The sequence below is a fragment of the Schistocerca serialis genome, chromosome 5 (assembly GCF_023864345.2).
Source record: "Schistocerca serialis cubense isolate TAMUIC-IGC-003099 chromosome 5, iqSchSeri2.2, whole genome shotgun sequence".
NCBI classification, from domain to species: domain Eukaryota; kingdom Metazoa; phylum Arthropoda; class Insecta; order Orthoptera; family Acrididae; genus Schistocerca; species Schistocerca serialis.
In genome coordinates this window covers 560,953,057-560,978,550 of record NC_064642.1, presented here as the reverse complement: position 1 = coordinate 560,978,550, position 25,494 = coordinate 560,953,057, and the positions used below count along the sequence as shown (strand labels likewise).

At 38.5% G+C, this 25,494-nt stretch overlaps 1 protein-coding gene across 7 annotated transcripts in view; it reads left to right on the top strand.

Annotated features, from left to right (window-relative positions):
* The window catches only part of LOC126480967 (myosin heavy chain 95F), a 390,816-nt gene that overhangs the window by 346,004 nt on the left and 19,318 nt on the right, over positions 1-25,494 (top strand). For 5 of the 7 annotated variants that reach the window (XM_050104395.1, XM_050104397.1, XM_050104396.1 and 2 more), the window contains 3 exons: positions 3,427-3,517; positions 5,125-5,267; positions 17,628-17,678. In XM_050104395.1, the coding sequence (XP_049960352.1) occupies positions 3,427-3,517; positions 5,125-5,267; positions 17,628-17,678 (285 nt within the window). The remainder of the gene's footprint in view (positions 1-3,426; positions 3,518-5,124; positions 5,268-17,627; positions 17,679-25,494) is intronic. The other 2 variants (XM_050104400.1, XM_050104401.1) reach the window with 2 other exon arrangements.

Here is a 25,494-nt window from a genome sequence, read left to right as displayed (position 1 = left end):
GTTATTTGCTTAAAATAGCATCAAAGCATAAATACACTGGGAAGTAAGTGTGGGAATTCCAAGATCATTGAAGAGGCCTCTAGGAGATGTGTGCTGGGAAACTTGGTGAAAATAAGACAGATATAAGCAAAATACAAGATGATAAAGCAAATTGTGTCCTCATAACAGGACATTGGTTATTCATTAGTTGTGATCAGTTTATGGTCAGAGTGACGCATGTTTGCCTGTCTCTTCTCCTTTGTAACAGTAGGCATTTACTCAGATTCTGGTAGTGTTTCTACTGGCTTAATGTTTTACTAAGCTCAAAATAAAACAAATTAGCTTCAAACAATATTATGAAAAGGATAGATCGCTATGTACCATAAGGATGATACCTTCGAGTTGCAGACAGTCTCAAAGAAAGGACTGTTACACAATGAGATTTTGACCAAAGCCCCTTCAGAAAGGAAAACACACACCTTCATTCGCACAAGCAGGCACACCTCACACACACACATGACCCCTATCTCCAGCTGCTCTGGCCAGAATCCAACTGTGTCCTCTATGAACCATTGAATTGTAGGAAAGGAAATAAAAAAGTTGTATATTTCTCTATTGTGTATTGTGGTTGTGCAAACCACAAATTAAGTGAAACTGTTCTTTTTTGTTATATGCATCAAATACCATCAAAGAGTAAATGCACTGAGAATGAAGTGTTGAAATTCGTAGATCTTTGAAGAAGCCTCTGAGAGAAGTTTGCTGGGAAGCACGCCATGGGGTCATATACCTGTGGAAGACCCAGGTGCAAGACCTGCCCGATCCATCCACCCAGCATTTCCTATTCTAGCCATGTCTCGGACTTATCCTACACCATCAGAGGCTGTGCCATGTGTGAAAGAAGCCTACCATATACCAGCTATGCAGCAATTGTTTGCTTTTTATGTTGGTAAGACTGTCAACTTGCTGCCCACCAGGTTGAATGACAACTGCCAGATGGTAGCCAAGAGCAAAGTGGCACAACATGCAGCCAAACATAACATACTCGATTTTAATGGCTGCTTTGCAACCCAAGCCATTTTGATCCTCCCCTCCATCACCAGATTTTCTGTACTGCCCAGATGGAAGTTACCCTTACAACAGGTTCTCTGTTCCTGAAATCATCCCGGCCACAACTTATGGTAATCTCGTATCCCCACAACCTCCACCCAACAGTTTCCACCCACTCTGTCCTATCACCTCCTCCCAATCCATGTTGTCCCTTCACCTTCATTGTGTGCTGCTGTCTGACAATGCAGTTTTCTCCTCTTATCTGCTCCTCTCCTTTCTGCTCCTTGTCTCCCTCTTCCTCTCCCCTCCGCTACAGCCACTCAATGCTACATGTGGCAGCCTTGTCTGACTACCATCTAAACCTTACATTTTGCTCCAGGGTACACTGAATTTTCTTCACCTACTCATACCCTGCAGCCCGTCCCCCTTCTCCACCCCACTCAGGATTACTGCTTCTGTTTGATGTGACAAAGCTGCATTCTGGCCAGAGCAGCCAGAGGTAGCAGTCATGTGTGCTTCAGGCGTACTTGCTTGTGTGAATGAGTGTGTGTTTTCCTCTCTGAGGAAGGCTTTAACTGAATGTGTAACAGTCTTTTTGTTGGCCTCTCTGCAACTCTGTGTGTCATATTTATGGTAAGTAGCAATCCATCATTTTCGCAATATTGTTGATATTCCAACCTGGATTTTTCATTGTTTAACGTATAAACTTTGTTTATACTTGCTATAACCACTAGATATTCTTTTTGTCTTAAAGATTTCTTGGGGAACATTACCTCTCCTGGTGTTGTGAAGATCATATTCATATTACTGAAGTTATTTGTAACAGCTTTTCCAAGACATTCCATGGCAGTATCTAGTGAGTCTGACATCCCCATCTTTTGAGTAAAAGTTACAAAATGCTTGTTAAAAAGTTTTACTATACTGTACACTTCTGGTGTCAACATATCAGTTACTGTTAAAAGATATCTGCCCGACCTATGATCAACATAACATACATTTTCCTGTCTCTATTGTACCATTCTCCTCCTTCACTATACCCATGCTGTCTTTATTTTGTTACTGTACTTGGTGGGACTGTGTTCTGCTCATAATAAATTTGTGTATATGTGTGGAGTATGTCTAATAATGAGCTCACTGACAGATACAATTCCTTTTTATCTCACAAGATACCTTTACTCTAATTTCAGATAAAGACAAATTTATTAATAAATATGCTGTATTTGTTGACATGGCATCATTTTCCTCTATACACCACTCCAATTCGTGCCTTTGAGAGATTTCCTAAAATAGCCAATTTTTGGGTTACTGATTACCCTCCTAAATTCAAATTTAGTAAATTTTCTACCATTATCAGTATTATCATTTAATATATGAAACTGCATGTCATGTTCTTACAGGCCATTGACTAGTGGTTTTGATTAGATCTTTTTATAAAGATATTATCAACATCTATTGTCAAGCAACTCACTACCAACAAGCTCCAGTCTGACTTAAAGCTGGAATTGGGAATCTCTATAGTTTCAAATAAAAACCAATTACATGATTTGTAATTATTCCTAAAAATTGTACAATAATCTAGACAGGAGGATTAAAAATTCTCTGCTAACAATGAAACAATTGTAATTTTTGTTTTCATTGTGCATCATTTGCTAAAAATGTAGGTGTAACTTTTATGTGATAAATATCAATATAATCCTTTTGGTGCTAAGCTAATAGTGTGAGATAAATGGCAACTGTTTATCATAACTGAGGAAGCAACATTTTCTTTAAAAGTACCAGCTTTTCTTTTGGTTTTGTTATACCAACATTACCTTGAAAAATTACACATGATTTGTAGTAGTTTAATGATAGTTAATTATTAATGCAATTTTAAGCTGCTTCTTCCCTTGAGCATGTTTACCTGTATTTGTTACACTTCATTGAAAGTTTATATTAACTGTTTTCTGCACCCATGATTACTGTATAGGCACAACAGCATGTTGTTTCCAACAGCCACACTTCTCATCATCGAATCCCACTTTGTCATGTCTTTTATTTTATAACTGCTATTCCTCAGTAGAGTGGTACTCTGGAAACATTATGAAAACAATGGTAAAGAAAGGATTTACAAAATGAAAGTACAATCAAATATTACTGTAAAACACTTCATCTGTGTGAAGAAACCTCTGTTTCCAAATTGTAGGCTGTTTTTTTATTTGTATGTGTGTGCCTGATGTCACCTTATATGTATGTATAATTGTAATGTTTTTGGGAGAATGTGTAATGCATGTATTTGAAATAATTAAATCTACCTTATATTTTATACCAATAATAATTGTCGTAAGGGCTAAGAAACTTTATTACATTTTGTTGTAGTATGGAATTTAAGCATTACACTCTTGATTTCACTGAAATTTTCAGAAAGGCTGAAATGGAAGCTAGGAGAAAGGCTGAGGAAGAAGCAAGGAAAAAACAAGAGGAGGAAGACAGGAGAGCTGCTGCAGCACTTCAGGTGAGTGCTAAAAGAAGTTAAATTTTCATTCTTTAGTGTAACATTTTCTGTGAATTACCTGTCATCTCTTTATCAAGTGTTAATCAAATTAATACTGCTTTATGCTTTGAATAAGAAAAAAAATGTTTGTCTTTCACATAGAGAATTACAAAACATAATTAGTAACAGCCATATAATACATCTGTAAAGAATTCCTCTATATTTTTACTTTAGTACTGAAGAAACAGTTGCAGATATTTTTCTGTACATACGTTTCCTTTAGGTGGCAGAAAATCAACTGATTCTTTATTACTTCTTATACACATTGAGGAGATTGGTGTAAAGATCCATTGCTGTTAGAAACTGAATTTAGAGATGCTAAAAGCACCATTACTATTCCTTGTCTGCTTAAAGTGCCATCTCCCAATGGATTTATAAGAATCCCCTAGGAGACCCCTCTGCAACTAATTGCAGGAAAAGGAATTTGGTTTTCTTGGTGGGCACAGGGACAGAAAAAGACAATAATTATGCTCAACATTAAGTCAGTTGTGTCCGAGTTGAAACTGAAATCTAAAAAGTTTGTCAAGTGTGATAAATCTATTGCCAGCCATTTGTAAGAGTATGTTGTTAGTTATCATGTACATTACCATCTGGAGATGACAGTGGCCGTGTGTGTGTGTGTGTGTGTGTGTGTGTGTGTGTGTGTGTGTGTGTGTGTGTGTTTCACTACATCTGACTAAAGGAATTAGTCCAAGCTGATAGTATCTAACAGACTTTTTTTGTACATGCCTTTTTGGTTCTCAGTTCCGCCTCTGTGTGGTGAGTAGTAATATATCTATTTCATATTGGCAACCCAGGATGGCTTAGTGGCAGTATACATTGCTACTCACCAATAGAGGAGCTGTTGAGTTGCAGACAGACACAACAAAAAGACTGCTTCACATTTAAGCTTCGAGCCAAAAGGGCTTCTTCTAAGGTAGAAAACACACCCATTCACGCAAGAACAATCTATCACATGCAGGACCACTAACTCTGGTCACTGAGGCTAGACTGGAGCAGCTGCACCTGATGGGAGAAGCATTCCATGTATGGAGGGGTTAAGGATGTGGCTGGGGTGCGGAGGGGGAGGAATAGCAGGGTAGGGATGGGGGAGGGTGTGTTGCTTGTAGGAGCATGCACCTACATGGCAGCGACAGGGTATGGCATCTTGGTGCAGTTGGGTGGCATGAGGGGGGGGGGGGGGGCAGAAAAGGGGAGAAGTAGTGGAGGAGAGGAGGAACTATTGGATGCATTAGTGGAACAGAAGGCTATTCAGTGCTGGAGTGGGAGCAGTGAAGGAGATAGGTGGGTAAAGGACAGGGATTAGTGAAGATTGAGGCCAGGGTGTAACAGGAAAAAAGGATATATTGCAGGGAGAGTTCGCACCTGCAAAATTCTTATTGTTGTTATTCCAACTACCTAGAAAATTTTACCAGTTATTGTTTGTGAGATTCATGTCTGTAGTGATATGGAAACTGATGAATGTTATACCTTTTGTAGTTGATACAAAAGCCAATTCTTGTGAAAACTCAATTTACTGACTAAATTATAGTTCCATTATTAACTACTTAAAATAAATATATTTGCAGAAGCAACTGGAAAAAGAAGCTTTGGAAGATGCAAAGTACCGTGAACAGTTAGAGCAAGAAAAGAGAGACCATGAGCTGGCACTCAGACTGGCTCAGGAAACAAATGAACAGATTGAGGATATGCCTCAACCATCTGCTGCGAGGTAGGTTTCTTTATCTCAGTGAAGCAAATTTTTAGTTCTGTAGATACATTAACTATGGACAAAATTATGGTGTATATGTTGCTATGAGGGAGTAATGGATACAACTACACTAGTGTCTGTAACTGAAATATATGCATGAAATGAGAGCAACAAGGTAAGTCTTAATCAAAAGACTACAGCATACAACAGTGTCCAATTAAAGTAATTAAAAGAGCTGTGAAAACAAAGCATAATTTTTTTTAAAAATCGCTAAACCAGATAATGTCTTTCCCAACAAACCTCTGTTCTGCACATCTATTGTAGAGTGTGCCTTTGGAGTTAGATGCACATCTTCTCAAATTTTTGGTAAACTGATAGATCTTTCTGCTTCTTTCTTTTCTTTTTTTAAATTCAATTAACTGAATGCTTCTTGCATTAATTCCTTTTTATTCATCTGGGCTTCGTTCAACTTCTGATGTCAACAAGACTTTTGTTTCATTTAAACTAGTAATGAAGCACTCTTTGCCTTTGTAGCAACTTACCGACATACACTATGTGATCAAAAGTATCCAGACACCCTCAAAGACATATGTTTTTTGTATTAGGTGCATTGTGCTGCCACCTACTCCCAGGTACTCCATATCAGTGACCTCAGTGGTCTTTAGACATTGTGAGAGAGGAGAATGGGGTGCTCCGCGGAACTCAGACTTCGAACGTGGTCAGGTGATTGGGTGTCACTTGTGTCATACATCTGTACATGAGACTTCCACACTCCTAAACATCCCTAGGTCCACTGTTTCCAATGTGATAATGAAGTGGAAACTTGAAGGGACACATACAGCACAAAAGCGTACAGGCCGACCTCATCTGTTGGCTGACAGAGACTGCCAACAGTGGAAGAGGAATTCCAAACTGCATCAGGATCCACTGCAAGTACTATGACAGTTGGGTGGGAGGTGAGAAAACTTGGATTTCATGGTTTAGCAGCTGCTGATAAGCCACACATAGCACCAGTAAATGCCAAATGATGTCTTGCTTGGTGTAAGGAGCATAAATATTGGATGATTGAACAGTGGAAAAACATTGTGTGGAGTGACGAATCTTGGTACACAATGTAGTGATCTGATGGCATGGTGTGGGTATTGTGAATGCCCGGTGAACATCATCTGCCAGTGTGCGTAGTGCCAAGAGTAAAATTTGGAGGCAATGGTGTTATGGTGTGGTCACATTTTTCATGGAAGGGACTTGCACCCCTTGTTGTTTTGCTTGGCACTATCACAGCACAGGCCTTCATTGATGTTTAAGCACTTTCTCGCTTCCCACTGTTGAAGAGCTATTCCAGGGTGGCAATTGCATCTTTCAACATGATTGAGCAGCTTTTCATAATGCATGACCTGTGGCAGAGTGGTTATATGACAATAACATCCCTGTAATGGACTGGCCTGCACACAGTCCTGACCTGAATCTTATAGAAGACCTTTGGGCTGTTTTGGAACGCTGACTTCATGCCAGGCCTCACCGACCAATATTGATACCTCTCCTCAGTTTAGCACTCCATGAAGAATGGGCTGCCGTTCCCCAAGAAACCTTCCGGCATCTGATTGAACATACACCTGAGAGAGTGGAAGCTGTCATGAAGACTAAGGGTGGACCAACACCATATTGAATTCCAGCGTTACTGGTGGAGAATGCCACAAACTTGTAAGTCATTTTCAGCCAGGTGTCCGGATACTTTTGATCACATAGTGTAGCTATAGAACCACAACAGACCTTTTGAACTCCTCACAACCTTGGTCATCATATATATGTTAAAAATATCCTCCACTGCAGCTCAAGCTGGAGAGTCCTGACTGATCATGAGAAGGAAGTATGGACTACTTGCACTGCTGATAAGTCATACATTTGGTTGCAGTACCTCATACCTACTCCTCTGAGCATTAAAGGTATTCCTCAAGATGTCAAACTTCAAACAGACATCCAGCATGATGCTTCCCCATGCTAGGGCCCCAACATTACCAAAATGGTAACTTTCCACATTGTTAATGTGATTTTATTGGCTACCACTATCCCTCAAGATGTACCACAAGGATCATTCTGCAAAACCAGAACAGAATTCATCTTAAAGAGCTTGTTACTCTATTCATTCATGAATATTTCTGAATGTACTACTTTTAAATTGAACGATTTTGTCTCTGCACTCCTGTGGAGGGGACACCTGCTGCTGAACATCAGGCACATGGACCAGTACACACTTTTTTGGAAAAACTGCACTTCACTGCTATCTCGGCTGTAAACTCTGCTGAAAATTGTATTCAAAACATCAGATATTGGCTGTGTTGTAGCCTAATCCTTCCTTGGTCAACCTTGCCTCTGGGGAACATTTCCTGTATCTCAAAACTATCACCAAAATCTTGAAATAACACTTTGTGCTCACTCTCTTCTCTTCTTCGTCTTCTTCTTTTTCTTCATCTACTACTACTACTACTACTACTACTACTGAGACTTAAATGTGCGTCTGACAGCTTCAGGGTGTGCAATGATTCTATTTCACAAAGCAAAATCCATATGGAATCTCTACAGCATTGTGCTGCTCTCAGTAGAAGTGCAACCATGCCTGACACCCATTGGTCCTTATGAACTGCTTTTTGTTGTCCTTGGATCAAATGTTTATTCAAAGCAGAATCTTCTCCTTTTCTATACACAAAGCACGGTTCCAGATAAGGGTATATATTGACTGCTATCCAGTGGTCACTTACTATACCTTTCTTTTTTAATTTTCCTGGTTATGCTTCAATTTTGGACACTAGGGTATGTAAAGAGGTTTGCAAATTAACAGAATTTCATGCCTGAAATGGCTTTAAGATGAATGGGGAAAGGAAAATGACATAAGATTATAAACGTAATGATTATGTGGCATAAGAGTGTTTTAACCTTAAGCTATTTCATATAACTGTCTTGGACATTTTACTATGTTTCATTTATTCATGTATATCATCTATTTTTAAATCAACTCAAGCTTTTATTTCTAACTATTGTTGTTATTGACTTATAGACTTCTACAGCTGTGTGATATTACAGTCTTCAGATCTCAGCAATGTTTAAAGTAGTTCTCTATACTGGTCATATTTTACCCATTGACACTTGTGTCCAGATGTAGACTAGGAGCACCTTGGTGGACTTGCAGTAACACTGTTTTGATACACATACACCATAATGACAAAGTACATCTATGTCTGTTCAACAGCGTGAGAGTTCAGGAGAAAATATATGAGAAAATAGGGTCTTTTTACTGACCATACTAGTGGCAGTTTTCAAGAATTTGTTTCCATGCCCATTGAGATAAAGTAATATGATATAATCATATTAAATAAGAAACCATTTTATGACACAATCATAACCAATTTTGATCACAGTGGTGATCTTCAGATGCTAAAAGCAGTATTTGGTGAACACATGTTCATAGATAGTCAAACTGACCGTTTGTCAGTTTGATAACACATGAACATGTTCACAAAATGCCACTTTTACTTACTTACTTTACATATCTGGGTCACCAGCTACACTGCATATTTGCAGTAATCAGCCACATGAATGGCTTTGTCATGTGCTATGATAAAGTCTATCACTGTGCAAGTTTTACCTATTTTTGGGTATATTGATAGATGTTGATGATCCTGTGCTACACCAGACTCACAAGAGTCACTCTCTTCATACCCCCATTTCCTCAGGTTGGTTCTGTACCATGTGATACCAGTTTGTAAGCAGTTAAGTGCCATCCAGGCTGGAAATGGTGGGTGATTCCCAGCAGCCAAATGTTCCTTGGGATTTATTAGTGTCTGATTAATACAGGTTTGCCATAAATATTCTCACTATATTTCATTTGATTCATCTAAGGAATTGGTTATTCACATAAAACATCACTGGGACTTTAATCATCTGTGCTGTATTTGGTTGCTGTATAGCGGGTGTCTGTGATCATCAGACTGTTTTCTCCTTTTGAACTCAGCTGCAACTTTCCTTCTGATTGTGGCTGGAGCTATGCTGACAACGGGGTGAAATTGTTGAACTGGCGTTGGTTTTAGACAGCCAGATAACTATGCACACAGTCTCATTATTGGCACATAGATGTATATGATGTATTTGGTGTGTGCAGAGTTGTACCATGCAGCTTCTGCATGCTCTGGTGCAGAGAAACGTAGTGCAAGTGCCGTTATTCTGAAACTGAACTCCTCATTTGATGCTGGTTGGTTTTTGGATGATATTATTCCTCACACGTACTTTTCCCTTAACGTTTTGACCATGCATCTGAAATTTCGAGAGTCCTGTGAAGTTGGATACCCAAACATGTTGATAAGTCATCATGGTTCAACTCCTGATCCTGCCACATTACTTTCAGTTGCCTATGTGTGTCTTTATTTCTGAGGTTGAAGGCACACGCCAGAGTTTTACAGTGATTTGGCTTGGGGAAATGTTCTCTATAGTAGGTAACTAAGTCTTCAGGAGCCTACATAAGTTTCCCTTCCACTTCCTCAAATGATTTTCTTTGTGCAGTCATGGCAGTATCATTGGCGTATATAAACTGTCTCGTATCAGTGTTTATAGGCTGGTCATTTGTATGGTTGTTATATAAAATTAGTGACAGAACACGGCCTGGAAGTAGGCCATTCTTTTGCTTTCTCTCGCAGCTATTCCTCTCATGTAGTGCCACATAAAAACATCTGTTTTGCGGGAGACATTCCACAAATTTTGTCATCCGGAAGTCCTCAGTCATGTTATAAAATTTAATGAGCAGCTGTTGCTGCCTGACAATCTCATAGACACCTGAGAGGTCTATAAAAGTGACTCCAGTTATCGGGTTCCATTTCAAGCCATCTTTTTGTGTTGGGTGAGATGGAGTATTTGGCCACAACATGACATATGAGGCATAGATTCTGTTAGTTCTGTTATGACTTTTGTCTCTGTTGAGCCAAAAATTATGTCATGGACCATACTTTCAAATGCATGGTGGACATGATGAAGACAAGACACAGGCCTGAAGTTTTGTGAATCCTTAGGTTCTTTCCCTGGTTTTAGAGGGGCTATCACCTTGGGTTTTCTCCAGAGAATGTGCATCATAGTGATACCACTGTCAATTAACTATACACTCAATTTTAGGGCAGCAAGCCCAAAATGCTTTATTTGTTCAGTGTGGATATCATGCAAGTCAGCTCTGCACTTGGTGGGTCAATCATCTTAACTTTTCAATACTGAATGGTCTGGCAAAGATGTCCACTTCATTACTCATATCATGTTGAATTTTCACTTTAGATAGTATTTTCTCTTCTGTCAGTAGGTATCCCAATGAGATCAGGTTCTGGAGTTACAGGTTTGTTGCAGATACTTTTTACTAACTTCCAAGCTCACCAGTTATTTTGCTTCGTCTCAGTTTAGACCTATTTCCATTCACATTGTTGATACTGCTTGTAGAAACTCTTCACCTGTTTGAATAGTGTTTTCTGAGAAAGGATCATCATTGAACATTGATTGATACTGCTCTAGATGTTCTTTAGATCCTCCTTCAAGGTCCACAATCTATTCAGTCCTGCTGGCCCTCAGCCTGTATTTCCTGTATATTTATTTTTACTGGAAGAACGAAGTTAACAGACAAATTGATACAATATTCCAACAGCACAATTTCTTGGTCCAGTTCTTCTTTAAAACTCTACCATCTTGCTTTTTTAAAGCTGAAGAGTCTTTTAAAGGGAAATATTTTGTGTATGATAGCGGCACTTTTGACATCTGGAGGTGGCTATTGTGGCAGACACTGCCTATGATTGTGCCATAATGAAGCGATTGTGTCAAGAAATAAACACAACCTTATAAAAAGTCAATCACTGTCTTCTGAAACGAAATTTCTTTTTATCCGAATTCCTGTTTAATTTAGTTACCGTGTTCTGCTGAGTACTGATGGAAAATTCAGTTAATGAATATGGTGTGAATAAATTTAACAGGTACTCCTTATTTGCTTCCATTCTGAACTGCCCTTGGACCACATACAACATTCCTTCAAAATTTGTAATCATTGTTAGTCTGTTTGCAGAGTGATTTGATTCTTAAGACAGAAATTTGTTTTTGGATGTAGTAAGCAAAGTTTTGGTAGGTGGAAGTACTCTGCCCCCTATGATTGTCTCTTGTGTGCATGACCTTGCAAGAGCAGTAGGGAAGATTTTGTCACAGCTAGTGAGAGTGGAAAAGTGAGCATAAGAGATCTACAACTGCTTTTGGCCAATAGCTCATCAAAATAACTTGCCTTTGCGTGTTTCCTGGAATGTGTATAAAATTCGTACTCCTTTAGAGCAAACTGTCCCTCCTGAAATGTGAGATTACAATTTATACCACCTATAATCACTGGACAAATTCAGGCCCTGGATGTTTGTTTTCTCTGTGCCTATAAGATATACTATCATACAGTTACAGGTACACCTAAAAGGATACCAAGTTTCTGTCCATGACAGACTATTTCTCATTTAGTTACAAGCCATCACAGGCCATCAGTTCTCATCAGCCCCTTACATGAGTATGGTTCTATATGCATTTACTAAGAGTGGATACATAGCTGAACACCCTGCATGGTTTGTAACTCCCAAGGAGTTTGTCTTCAGTCTTGATAATGTGAACCTTTGGATCACTGTAGCATCCTATTTTTCATTCAGTGTTCATGGTGTAAGTTAATGGTTTGTTTTGAGCATTTCTTGAATGTAGACAATGTCCATTTAGTGAAGTGTAACACATACATTCCATAGAAGGTTGATCTCTCCACCTCACAGACACTCATTTTCTGTCACCTTCCTGTATGCACATGGTGAGTCATTACCAGCTAATATTTTTCCTGTCCTAATCATTAGCACAACACTTTCAAATGAGCCTTACTAAAGGCTGAACTTGTGACCTCACAGTCATGGGATTCCTTGTGAGAGGTAACAAAGCGGCACTTTTGACTGAGACCCTGCAACTCGGCAACCCAAGCATGATACAATTCATGGGCTGCTGCCTTCACTGTTAAACTCAGCCCTTGAGGAAATAACATGAGCAGATTGGTGGTAATAAGCTGTCAGTAAGGGACACATTTCTTGACATGAGAGGAAAAAGGGTTCCTGAAGCAGATGGCAAAGTGATGCTATAAATGCTTCTCGTACACCTCCCTGCCCTCGACAGACTCGTCATAAGGTGGGGAAGGGAGGCAGATGGACTGGCAGTTGCTGTGGCTTTGCGAGCAGTCTGGTCAGTAGCCTGTCCAACATCACCAAGTGTCCCTGCAGTTGCAATTCCAAATGCCAGTGGAATTCCAGCTTCTGCTGGAGTAAACGTTGAAGCACCACCTCCACGTGTGCACCAGTTGTCATTGTCAAATTGGCCAGAAACAAACATGAAAGCTCAACTGCTGTTGTTGCCACTTGTGTAGTAATTCCAGACAGAAATAAGAATGTACACAAAGTTCTAAACATTTTAATGTGAACACAGTTACAGTATTTCATACAAGTCAGGATACAAGCTAAGTCGAGTACACGATACAAATCACAGTTCACCACAAGAGTGGAGTCCAAGTTACTGCAACAAAATAAAATAATGCAATGAGATAGCATGCTCTCTGCTCCAAGGTTATATGAAGTTAGTTTCTTGATTGGTGAGTTGAAGTGATGCTGACCATTAGCGGTGCACGCAGGTCCTGATGTGCTGCTGTCATCTGATATCTGATCAAAAGCTTGGAAAAGGCCGGATGATATGGGAAGATTTCAGTTAGATCACATCATGGTCAGACAGAGATTCCAAAATCAGATACTGGATTGTAATACATACCCAGAAGCAGATATAGACTCAGATCACAATGTAGTAGTGATGTAGAGTAGGCTGAAGTTTAGAAGATTAGTCAAGAAGAATCAATACGTAAAGAAGTGGGATGCAGAAGTGCTAAGGAATGACGATTTATGCTTGAAGTTCTCTAAGGCTACAGATACAGAATAAAGAACTGCTCGGTATGCAGTACAGCTGAAGAGGAATGGACATCTCTAAACAGGGCAGTCATGGAAGTTGGAAAGAAAAACAAGGTACAAAGAAGATTACCTCAAAGAAACCATGGGTAACAGAAGAAATACTTCAGTTGATCGATGAAAGAAGAAAGTACAAAAATGTTCAGCGAAATTCAGGAATAAAGAAATACAAGTTGCTGAGGAATGAAATAAATATGAAATGCAGGGAGGCTAAGATGAAATGGCTGCATGAAAAATGAGAATAAATTAAAAAAGAAATGATTGTCGGAAGTACTGGCTCAGCATACAAGAAAGTGAAAACAACCTTTGGTGAAATTAAAGACACGGGTGGTAACAGCAAGAGTGCAATAGCAATTGCACTCTTAAATGCAGAGGAGAGAGCAGATAGGTGGAAAGAGTACACTGAAGGCCTCTATAAGGGGGAAGAGTTGCCTGATGTGGTAGAAGAAGGAACAGGAGTCGATTTAGAAGAGACAGGGGATCAAGTAATAGAGTCGTAATTTAAGAGAGCTTTGGAGAACTTAAGATTGAATAAAGCAGAAGGAATAAATAACATTCCATCAGAATTTCTAAAATAATTGGGAGAAGTGGCAACAAAATGACTATTCACAATGTTGTGTCAAATGTATGAGTCTGGGACATACCATCTGATTTTCAGAAAAATATCATCCACACAATTTCGAAGACTGCAAGAGCTGACAAGTGCAAGAATTATTTCACAATCAGCTTAACAGCTGTTGCTTACAAGAATAATGTATAGAAGAATGGAAAAGAAAATTAAGAATGTGTTAGTTGATGATCTGTTTGAGTTTAGGAAAGGTAAAGCCACCAGAGAGACAATTCTGACATTGCAGTTTATAATGGAAGCAAGACTAGAGAAAAATAAAGACACATTCATATGATTTGTTGACCTGGAAAAAGTGTTCAACACTGTAAAATGGTGCAAGATGTTCAAAATTCGGAGAAAAATAGGGGTAAGCTATAGGGTGGGATGGGTAATATACAATATGTACAAGAGCCAAGAGGGAATAATAAGGGCGGATGGCCAAGAACGAATATGTGGAAAACACTGACAAGGAGAAGGGATTGGATGATAGGACACATCTGTTAAGACATCAGGGAATGACTTGCATGATACTAGAGGGAACTGTAAAGGGCAAAAACTGTAGAGGAAGATAGAGATTAGAATAAATCCAGCAAATCATTGAGGACGTAGGTTGCAAGTGCTACTCTGGGATGAAGAGATTGGAACAGTTGAGGAATTCATGGTGAGCTGCATCAAACCTGTCAGAAGACTGATGACTGAAAAGACTGGAGTAGGATGTGGCAGGTCTTGCACCTGTGTCTTCCACAGGTGTAGCACCCATTCGGCAAGGGATTGGAATGGAAGTGGTATAGGAATGGACTGGGATGTTGTGTCGGTTGAGTGGGGAACTGGGCAACAGAGTTTTACTTTAGGAGGGATGGGAAGGAGCTTGGATAGCATGTACCACATTTTTGGGCGTGATGATAGGTAATCAAAGCTCTGGCAAGGGATATTATTCATTTGCTCCTGACCGGAACAATATTGGGCAACGAGGGGAGGAGGAGGGGGGCGTGCTCCTTTACAGCTGATTGTTGGGCATGGTTGGAGGAATAGGTATGTGACACTGTTGAGCGCAACATGGGTGCTTCGCAACTCATGCCATCTGGATCCTTCCCTCAAGCAAGTGTGTTTCTGAACTGTATCAACAGGAGCTCTCCTTGCAAGACATCCTTCACCCCCATAATCTTCCTGGCCTCAATCTCCGCTAACCCACTGACTTCACACCCTCTACCCAACAGTTTCTCCTGTCTCTGTCCTGTCACCCTCCAAGCCCGTGCCTCCACATCACCATTGCATGCCCCACCTCACTAACTCTGGTACCCAGGTATTGCGTCGTTAGCCTGTGTACCTGACACCACTTCCTCCCACATTCTTAGCCTGCCCACCTGCTCTGCTGTCTTCCTCCAATCTTCTGCTAGCTCTTCCTGTTTCTTTCTAAATCTGCTGAACTGCTCTCTCTCTCTCTCTCTCTCTCTCTCTCTCTCTGTGTGTGTGTGTGTGTGTGTGTGTGTGTTTTAGCTGATTAGTTGATATAGTGAAGCATTAATAAGATCATGTCCCTTCATTGTAGTGTTTTAAAAGTGTATAAACAAATTCACAATAGTCATGAAACAAATGTGATCATTGTGTATGAGCAAGATTCTTGTCTGTCTTTTCAGCATTATGTGCTACTTGAACTAACTAACAATAATCAGAAAACAAGTGTTACTATTGTCTGTGACCAGGATTCCTGTCAATTTTTTCAACACTATGATCTAGTTTTACTAGATAGTTTAACCAATGTAACTATCCACAAGAGACTTATTTCTAATGTGGAACATCAAGCAAATATAGACTGAAAACTTCTTAAGATGTAGTGGTGCCAGACAGACTTGCAGCCATAAAAAGTGCTAGTTTCAGATCTGTAAGTTCTTGTGTCCACCAAAAGTGGGAAAATAGTTGGAGTAAATGATTTTTGATATATGGATTGATTAATTCAATAATCACTACAGCTTAACAATATTTGTCCTAAGATAATGCCTGTTGTCAGGATATAATAAATGTCATAACTTCATATTATTGCACAGATTTTTCTTAAATGTTCAAGTGACAGGTGCTAAACCATTAACTGTTTTAGTACCCAGCACACTATGATAACTCCAGCTATGATTTGGGTTTTGCTACTAAGCATCATATTAAATTCATAAAGTCCCACTTGAAAGCAATAAGCGACTGTCATGTCAGTTACAAACTCAAAGAAGAATCACATAGAAAAGCAACATATCCACTGATATGGTAAATAGTAACCCAAAATGTTGGAGCAGACTTATGTAAGCAATGGATATGATGTAAGCAGTGCACTATGAGAAAGTGACCTGTTCCACAGCAGTTATGATGTGCTATGATTTACATCTAATCTTTTGTGACAAATCACCAAAGCAGACTCAACAAACATGTTGCGAGACATCCTCAAAAATTACAAAATTATCCAAAATATAATGAAGGAAAAGGCAGTTTATAGGACGTTATATGTAAGGAATTGTGTCTGGTATGATAAACCACATGGATTTCAATATTCGTTTGCTATCAAAATAGATTTCCTTAGATTTCTTTGTCTGATTTCTATACATGGTAAATGGTGTTGAGGATGATCCATATTTTTGCTAATTGTGGTTCAACAGTTCCTGTTCTTTGAAGTTTCCAGTCCTAGCTTAGAGTATTTTTATGAATTAGGGGAACTCAAATACAAACAGTTTGAAAAAAGGATCGACTCCTCAATGTAACAAACAGTAGGGTACACCAGATTTCTTGTTAGTCTTGTGTACATGCGTGTTGATGCATCAGTGCTAATGAATAATGAGTCTCTCTTCTCAGCTTGTAAGCCTCAAATCAGCACAAACCTTGGTTTCAAGGAATAGAATTTTTTTCCATTCAAACGTCACATCCCATACTTGAGTTAGTAGGTTATATTGGTAGAAACTATTTAAAGTGTTTCTACAGGTTGATCACAATGTCTTGAATCACAGACTGCTTTACTTTTACATTTGGGATTTAGATAATGACTGTCGCAGAAAGTTTAATGGGACAGAACTAGGCATTATTTTTCAGATAACCCTTAACAATTATCTAGCTTGCAAGAGGTGCTACTTCTTGATGTGGCAGTGGTTGTGAACACAACAGAGGTAGCTGTGATCATTGTGTATGTCCTTACTGCTTCTGCATACATGTTGTAAAAGTGCTAAAGTGTTGAGCCTGTGAAGTTATGTTTTTGACATTTTAATATTTTTATGTTTCTTAACTCAGGGATGACTAAATAAATCAAGAATTGTCAACTATAAGAAATATTTTTATTACATTTTAAAAATATTTTTAACTCTTCATTGTTTGCAGTTCACTTTTTCTGTAAACAGTAAATATAACAGTCTGGGAGACTAATGCAGTATTAGATAAAATAGATACAAATACACACAATCAATTTGAGTCAAGAAATTCTGCAGTCTTTATCAGAAATTCTTGGTAATATGTAATGAATCTTGGTAATAAGTTATGAAATTTATCCCTCTGAAAAATATCTAATTTGGCTGTCTATTACTTCTACAACTGTTATGTGATGCCTTCAATATTTATAGTGTATAAGTGACTATAGCTTGTTCATTGCAGTTTTCCTGCTTGCAATATTTGTGTTTCCATGTGGGCAGTGTGACAATGAATTATTCTGTGATGTTCTGTAAACACTGAAATGTAAAAATATTCTGTGTACAGTTCCATGTATGGTTGTTTCTCCAACAGTAGGCCTGTCTACAATGAAGTCAGAAGTCCAACGCCAAGTAAACTCAACAGGTAGATACCATCACATTGCACTGTGCTATATGTATAGTGACACAGCTTCTTGCACTCTGCATGTCCTACTACTGTCTCTGGTGATTCTTTTAACTCTTTTTGTTACTACTTTTTGTACATTTGTAAAAAAATATCATTTCACTATTGCCTTGCACTAATGATAGCTCTCTTTTCACTTGCTGCAAAAGCTGTAACATTTGTTGCTAATTTTACCGCACACTTGTAAAATGTTGTTGTACTGTTGCCATTAACTCTCTCTTTTTTCCTGTCATGGTCTTGTAACAGCCCTAATTGATTGCCAGGATTATTCAATGGGTGTTCCTTGTGCTTAGTATTTGTGAGAAAGATACACCATACCCGTACCCAAGCTGCACTACTTCTTTATTTATTTCATGTTTACTGCTCGTTCTGAAGTGAAATATGCACAAACTATCCATGAGTGTAGAAGTCCCTGAACATAAGAGCAATTTTATGGCTTGCAAGCAGGCTTGGCACTCAGTGGCTTTGTAATCAAGGTTTAAGTACAGAAACCCATTCTTAGTGAAGCATTTACGTGACATGGTGACTGTACCATCTACATTCTAAAGTCTTACACATGGTCGGTGCATACACTGCTTGATAATGGCAATTCCCAGAACTAGCCAAAGCGAAATAAATAAAATACAGTGCAACTGTGGTGGGGATATTGTGTTAACATTTTCACAGTTCATATGCTGCACATTCCAGCATGAGTAAACTTGTCATCATGTACCTTTTGTCATTGCACAGTGATGAAGTAGAATATTGGCACCTCCTTTGGATATAAATTCCTTCTTTTTGACTAAATGGAAGGCAGGTTGTTTGGTTTCCAGTCACATTTTGGTGTACAGAGTAGGAATGCTTTCTTAGGGGAAACTTGGTGAACATATTGGCGAAGGGGGAGATCTTATATTTCAGCCTCAGGTCACAATAGTGGTATCATTCCCAATTTCAACTTATTACCAAAATATCATTAGATTTTCTGATTAAAGTGAAAGAAAAAAAGAGTAGTAAAATACTAAGAAACTGAGGAGGACAAGAGAGATGCTCACAGTGCAAATATGTTGGTGCTCTTATTATTGAAACGGAAACCTATAGTTGACTGTGTAATAATATGAGGTTGATAACTCTTCAATCGCAAATGTAAAATTGATTTTCAAGAAAAAGTCTTCTCAAAGTGAGAAATAATAAAAAATTACTTGACTACTGGTGTAGATTATCTAGACATGCACTAGAAGATAGATGACACCCATCTGCAGGCACAATCTGTGAGTAACAAATTAGTATCTGGCGATCACAAGTTTACACTGAACATCCAGTAAGAAAGAACTGGTGAATCAAGTTACTATTAGCCCAATGCAAGCTGTCAGAAAAAGGAACCCCAACTTAGGAAAAAGGCAAAAAGCTTGGAGAAGGGACATCATGAAAGACCAGAAAATACTTAAAAAACCTCTTTATTAATTTAACAACTGTTGTGGGCAATTTTTAAATTAGTGAAAAGTTCAAGCTTTTAAAGTACATTCAAATAGCATCCTTAAGGAACATGGTGATAAATATCACGATGTTGATCCATGCATCCTCTTTTATGTCTGCTGTTTTATTATTACCTACTTTATAATGTTCTCTAAAGCTGACTTACAAAATCTGCTCATTAAGCCTGCATAAACTTTCAGACAGGCACCAGATTTTATCTTGTATAAGTCTGACTTTGAGTATTTTTTATGAACAACTCTGTATGCCAAATTGTATGTTGACTGTCAGTGTGGAGAACTACTCTTTTTTTCCATCTACACTGCCCATCACCTTCTTAATTAACTTCTTATGCAAGTTTTTGACGTCTTTTGCTTTTTAATCTTTAGTCACAGCTACTTGTTTTAATATAGCAAGCTCGTGATTGTACTCATTTGATTTAGAGCTAGAATGTGTAATCTGTATATCACAGACTGGAAAGCGAAACACATCTGTCAGCTAAACGAACTGCCTTTCATTTAGTCACAGAGATGGAATTTATACTCTAAGTAGATAATACTGAGTAAACTATTTTTGTATGGATGTATTTGGGCTTCAAAGCTGTAGTGAATTTCTGTCATACATTTCAAGTGCTTTTGTACATTTGGTTTTAGATAGCCAACTCGTGATAACTTCAGTATCTAATTGATTCATGACTATGTAAATATTTAATTGTGATATGAGTAAAACATAGGTGAGATATTGAGCAATACATAGGCACATAAACAGAGGAAACAACAGTCTGGCACATGTTTTTAGTTTGTGTTCATTTGCAAAACTTGCACTCTCACTAAAGCAAATGATGGGATAGTTGCTTTGCTCTTGCCCAATCTGAGTGCATGCTCCCTCTGTAATTACTTATATTTCACCACTTAGCATAATTCAGGGTAGTGTAGTGTTGATTTCAGGATATGAAATTATTAATCAGAAAACATGTCATTTAGGCAACAGTAATTGAGGTAGTAGATGTTTATAAACGGATCATTTTGCACTGATATTAGTTGTATTAGATTACTACGAAGTGAAAAGATACTGAAATTTATTTATATGTTAATATAATAACTTGCAAATCAGGGTGCTTGTGACTCATAGGTACAAATGCTTGGAGGTGAAACACGGTATAGCAATTCACAAGGCTAGCAGCCACACTGCAAATGTGTTTAGCTGAAACCTGTATGCAGTTATAGGCCAATTCTATGAATAATGTTTCTTGGACGTTTTATTTTCTTACAAAATTTCATACAGGTTAATGTTTATATGCTGTAAATGTGATCTAATACTTAATAATTTGAGACTAACAGTTTTTGAGAGAGTGAAGTTTAGTAATGTGGCCACTTCTGCCAGTCATGTTTGAATCAGTAGGTGTGATGTGCATTAACTGTTGAAAGTAGTCAACACCAGATTCGGTGCACAAATTATGGTGAGCTGTATATATAATATGCCATGACAGATTTGTGAGTGTTGTAAATGATAGGAACTATATCAGTAGCCTATTTGTGAAGTTCAACATATGTGGCATGCAGGGTCTTATATAGAAATATACTGAGGAGGCTTTAAAAAAGGTAGTGTCATGTATAAGGAATGTGGTGGCCACTCCATTGGTATCCCTTTGCCTATCTAGCACTAATCAACACTTTCTGTTAATCAGATTTGACTTGTCATGTATCCAATATTTTACTGAAGTATGTAATGGCTCAGAATGGACCAGTAAATTAAGATGTGGTACCAGAGATGCTAGTGTGTTATAAATTCATGACCTCCAAATGAATGGGCTGTATGTCCTCTAAAAATTATCAATAAATCAAAAGAACTGGATGCAAAAGAATCTGGTGAGGTTCTTGCTGACAATGCCAGCCTGTAAGTTATCATTAAAGGTCACTTGATGACAGTGTTCACCCATTGCAAGTGGGCGTAGACCACTCCAAGTTTTGTTATTGCACATTAGCGTCACCACCCATGAAAGCAGCCTAATCTGAGCACAGAATAAACCAAGGGAAGCCATATTAATATACTGCAAAGCGGAAAACAAGAAACAATGTTGAAGCTTTGCTGGAAATCAACTGATTGTAAAGCTTGACCATTTCATGATGGTATGACTGTAATTATTGTTATTGCACACCCACACCATGCTTAGATAGTTTATATGCTTTGTGCAAGTGATTCCATGAATGCTAAATGATGGTGGATTGGTGATGAATTCAGAAAACATGCTGTTCTGAAATGGCATTGCTTATAGGTTACAGGTATTGTGCTGTTCGTTTTCACTGTAAGATGATTCTACGTCATAATGATTTGGAAGTTTCAGGTTTTGGTTAACAGTGACATTATTCAAAGAGGTGGCCTTTGCAATTTCTGTGATGTCTGTCTGTTGCAAGATCCTAGAGCACATTCTAAGCATTAAGACACTCCTAGAAGAAAACAAACTTCTCTCAGAGAATCAGCATGGATTCAGGAAAATCCAATCATTTGAAACATGGCATCTCACAAACAATAGATGCAGGTGGACAAGTAACAGATTTCCAAAACGAGTTCTGCACTGTGCCACATCATTGACTACTATAAAAGATACAGTAACATGAAGAATACTTGAGTGACTCTATGAAATTTCACTAATAGAAACTAGTATGCAGTACTGAATGAAGTACGTTCACTGAAAGAAAAGTAACGTAATGTGTTTCTCGAAGAAGTGCCTCTAATGTTGTCAGTATATTTAAATGATTTGTTGGACAGGATCAGCAGTACTGTAAGATTTGTTCAATGATGATGTTGTTGTGTACAGGACAGTATCATTATTAGACAATTGTAAGGATTTGCAGGAAGCATTGGACAAGATTTCCACTGTCTAATAAACAGCAGCTGTGTTTAAACGTGGATAAATGTAGTTTAAATACGGATAAATGTGAGATAATGCCTTAAAAAAAAGGTGTAAAATGGCAGTGCATTGATGGAGCTGTCATTTGTACTCAGTTGATTCATGTGAAATGGTTTCCAACGTGATTATGGCCACACAACGGGAGTTAACAGACTTTGAAAGTGGAATGGTAGTTGGAGCTAGTTGCAGGGGACATTCCATTTCAGAAATCATTATGGAATTCAATATTTAGAGATCATCTGTGTCAAGAGTGTGCTGAGAATACCAAATTTCAGGCGTCATCTCTCATCACGAACAATGCAGTGGCTGACAGCCTTCACATAACGACCAAGAGCAGCAACATTTGTGTAGAGTTGTCAGTGCTAACAGACAAGCAACACAGTGTGAAATAACCACAGAAAACAATGAGGGATGTACGATGAATGTATCTGTTAAGACAGTGCAGCAGAAAATGGTGTTGATGGGCTCTAGCAGCAGATGACTGACTAGAGTGCCTTTGCTAACAGCATGACATAGACTGCAGTGCCTCTCCTTGGCTTGTGACCATGACCTGGTCCAACGATTCCTGATTTCAGTTGGTAAGAGCTGATGGTAGAGTTCAAGTGTGGTGCAGACCCCATGAAGCTGTGGACCCTAGTTGTCAAGAAGGCATTGTGCAAGGTGGTGGTGGCTCCATAATGGTGTGAGCTTTGTTTACATGGAATGGTTTGCGTCCTCTGGTGCACCTGAACTGATCATTGAGTAGAAATGTATATGTTCAGCTACTTTAAGACCATTTACAGCCATTCATTGACTTCACTTTCCGAAACAACAATTTCATGGCACTGGCCCATAGTTATTCGCAATTTGTTTGAAGAACATTCTGGGCAATTTGAGTGAATGATTTGACCATTCAGATGGCACTACATGAATCCCATCAAACATTTATGAGACATAACTGAGAGGTCAATTTGTGCACAACATCCTGCACCAACAACAGTTTCACAATTATGTTTGGTTATAGAAGCAGCAAGTATTTATGCAAGGGACTTCCATTGATTTGTTGAATCCATGCCATGTCGAGTTGCTGCACTACCCTGGGCAAAAAGAAGTCCAGCACGATATTAGGAGGTATCACATGACTTTTGTCACCTCAATGCATGTGGTCAGATAAGCCAATTAGAAGGTAACTGAGTCTGAAAACAAACTGTCAATGGCTGCTGCACAGTATCCTTCAACCTGTTGGAAAATTTACATTGGGAAACATGCTTTGCAAATGTTTGCATATTTTTGTTTGGAGACCTTGTCACTGCATCTTGTATAATGTACATTATATTTTAAAAGCATTATTTTTCTCCTCTGTTTTGTGTATAAACTTACAAATATGTTGCCATAAACATTTGTAATTTACTAAACAGACAAAAGGTTCATAGTGATCAAACCAGGAATGTAACTGTGAGTGGTACTGTGAATGAAGTGAGCACTAGTGGAAGTATCATTTAAATGCCTTGGGAATTTATGTATTGGAATCCTCAGTTTATGTTTTTGCAAGAAAATATTTTTCAGTTTAATAGTTATAGAACAACTTGTAATCCAGGAATCAACTAATATGTATGTACTTTATTTTATGCAAGGAATTTTTTTCATTTTCTTCTTCTTCTTCTTTTGAGCTTGAATTTACTTCCTGAAATTTACAACCCTCCCTGAATTTCATTATTCTCTCTTTTTATAATTGTGTTATTTTCTTTGGCTTACCAGATACAGTGAAATTTTCTCCCATGTTTATGAAGTGGAAAATAATAAGCAAAAATCTGAAAGATGCCTTATAAATTAGGTTGCTATTACACCAACATAGTGATGCATCAGTGTTCAGTTAAAAAAAAATTGTGGGCTGCAGCAAATTTACTGTATTTGTCAAGTCACAAGCCAGCACTTAACCAATTATATGGTTAATAAATTACAACAGGACAGTAAGATCCTGTTACAGCTCACTCTGAATACAGAGTGAACCTGAACTCCACACTCCACTGACACACGATCTCTGGTGGCTCATTACTGAGTAATAATGTATAATGATTTATTCAGTTTGTTATCCTAATTACCTTTGTTTCTGTGAAAATGCTTTTACAACAATGAAAAGACTGTAATCTGCAATCACCATATTTAACACAGGAACTATCTGGCTTCTCACAGCGGCCTGTGTAGAAATATATAACTGCTGTGATATAGTCACTGCCACTGTGTGGAAACAAACTGCGTAACATCACTGTGCCACTGTTCCATTGCATTCAAAGAACCAATACACACTGTCCACAACAGCCACATCTTCATCAGTAATTCGACCCATACTAGTATGCATCAATGTTAACATACAACTAACACTGCCATAGAAAAAAGCTCAAGGCGTAACTAAACAGTACTGAATACAGGCTTGAGGATGAAGAGTAAAGTGGGCATTAGTGTTGTCAACAGCAGGTACCGTCAGTGAATCCTACCCATACTATTATGCATCACATCAGTGTTAACATATAACTAACACTGCCATAGAAACAAGCTCAAGGCATAACAAAACAGTACTGAATACAGGCTTGAGGATGAGGAGTAAAGTGGTTATTAGTGTTGTCAACAGCAGGTACCACGAGTGAATGGAACAAATTCACATCCAAACAAGACGCACTGTGCATACCGTTGACATTTTCAGTGTAGGTATTGATGTGTTGGCAGAAGAGCCAACACTGTGTTGCTAGAGGAGGCCGAAATGCACGCGTTTAATTACACGCTGACTGGCGTGAAGTCTGGAACAGTTAAGGGAATTAATAGTAGCAAATAAAGTACGTAGTTGATATAATACTTAACTTTAATCCACAATTGTAGAACATCTCTCGTTACGGTACAGGCTTCACAATATTAATTATCAAATGCTATGGCGCCTTGCTAGGTCGTAGCAAATGACGTAGCTGAAGGCTATGCTAACTATCGTCTCGGCAAATGAGAGCGTATTTGTCAGTGATCCATCTCTGGCTAAGTCGGCTGTACAACTGGGGCGAGTGCTAGTAAGTCTCTCTAGACCTGCCGTGTGGTGGCGCTCGGTCTGCAATCACTGACAGTGGCGACACGCGGGTCCGACGTATACTACCGGACCGCGGCCGATTTAAAGGCTACCACCTAGCAAGTGTGGTGTCTGGCGGTGACACCACAGGTATTTTCTGTGCAATACAGATACAAATTAAATGATGATAGGAAATCAAATGGAATGCAATTACTCTGTAATGAGGCAGTGGATACCACGTGTCACTTAAAATAGAATACTCAGAAGATATCGTGGAACTACCTCTGAAATTTTGTCATTTTTGTTCAGCTTTACACTGTCTGTCTCAATATCTGCATCTGGGTATTGTTTGCTGGTACAGAATATCAGAAAATGATGTGGACTAACTA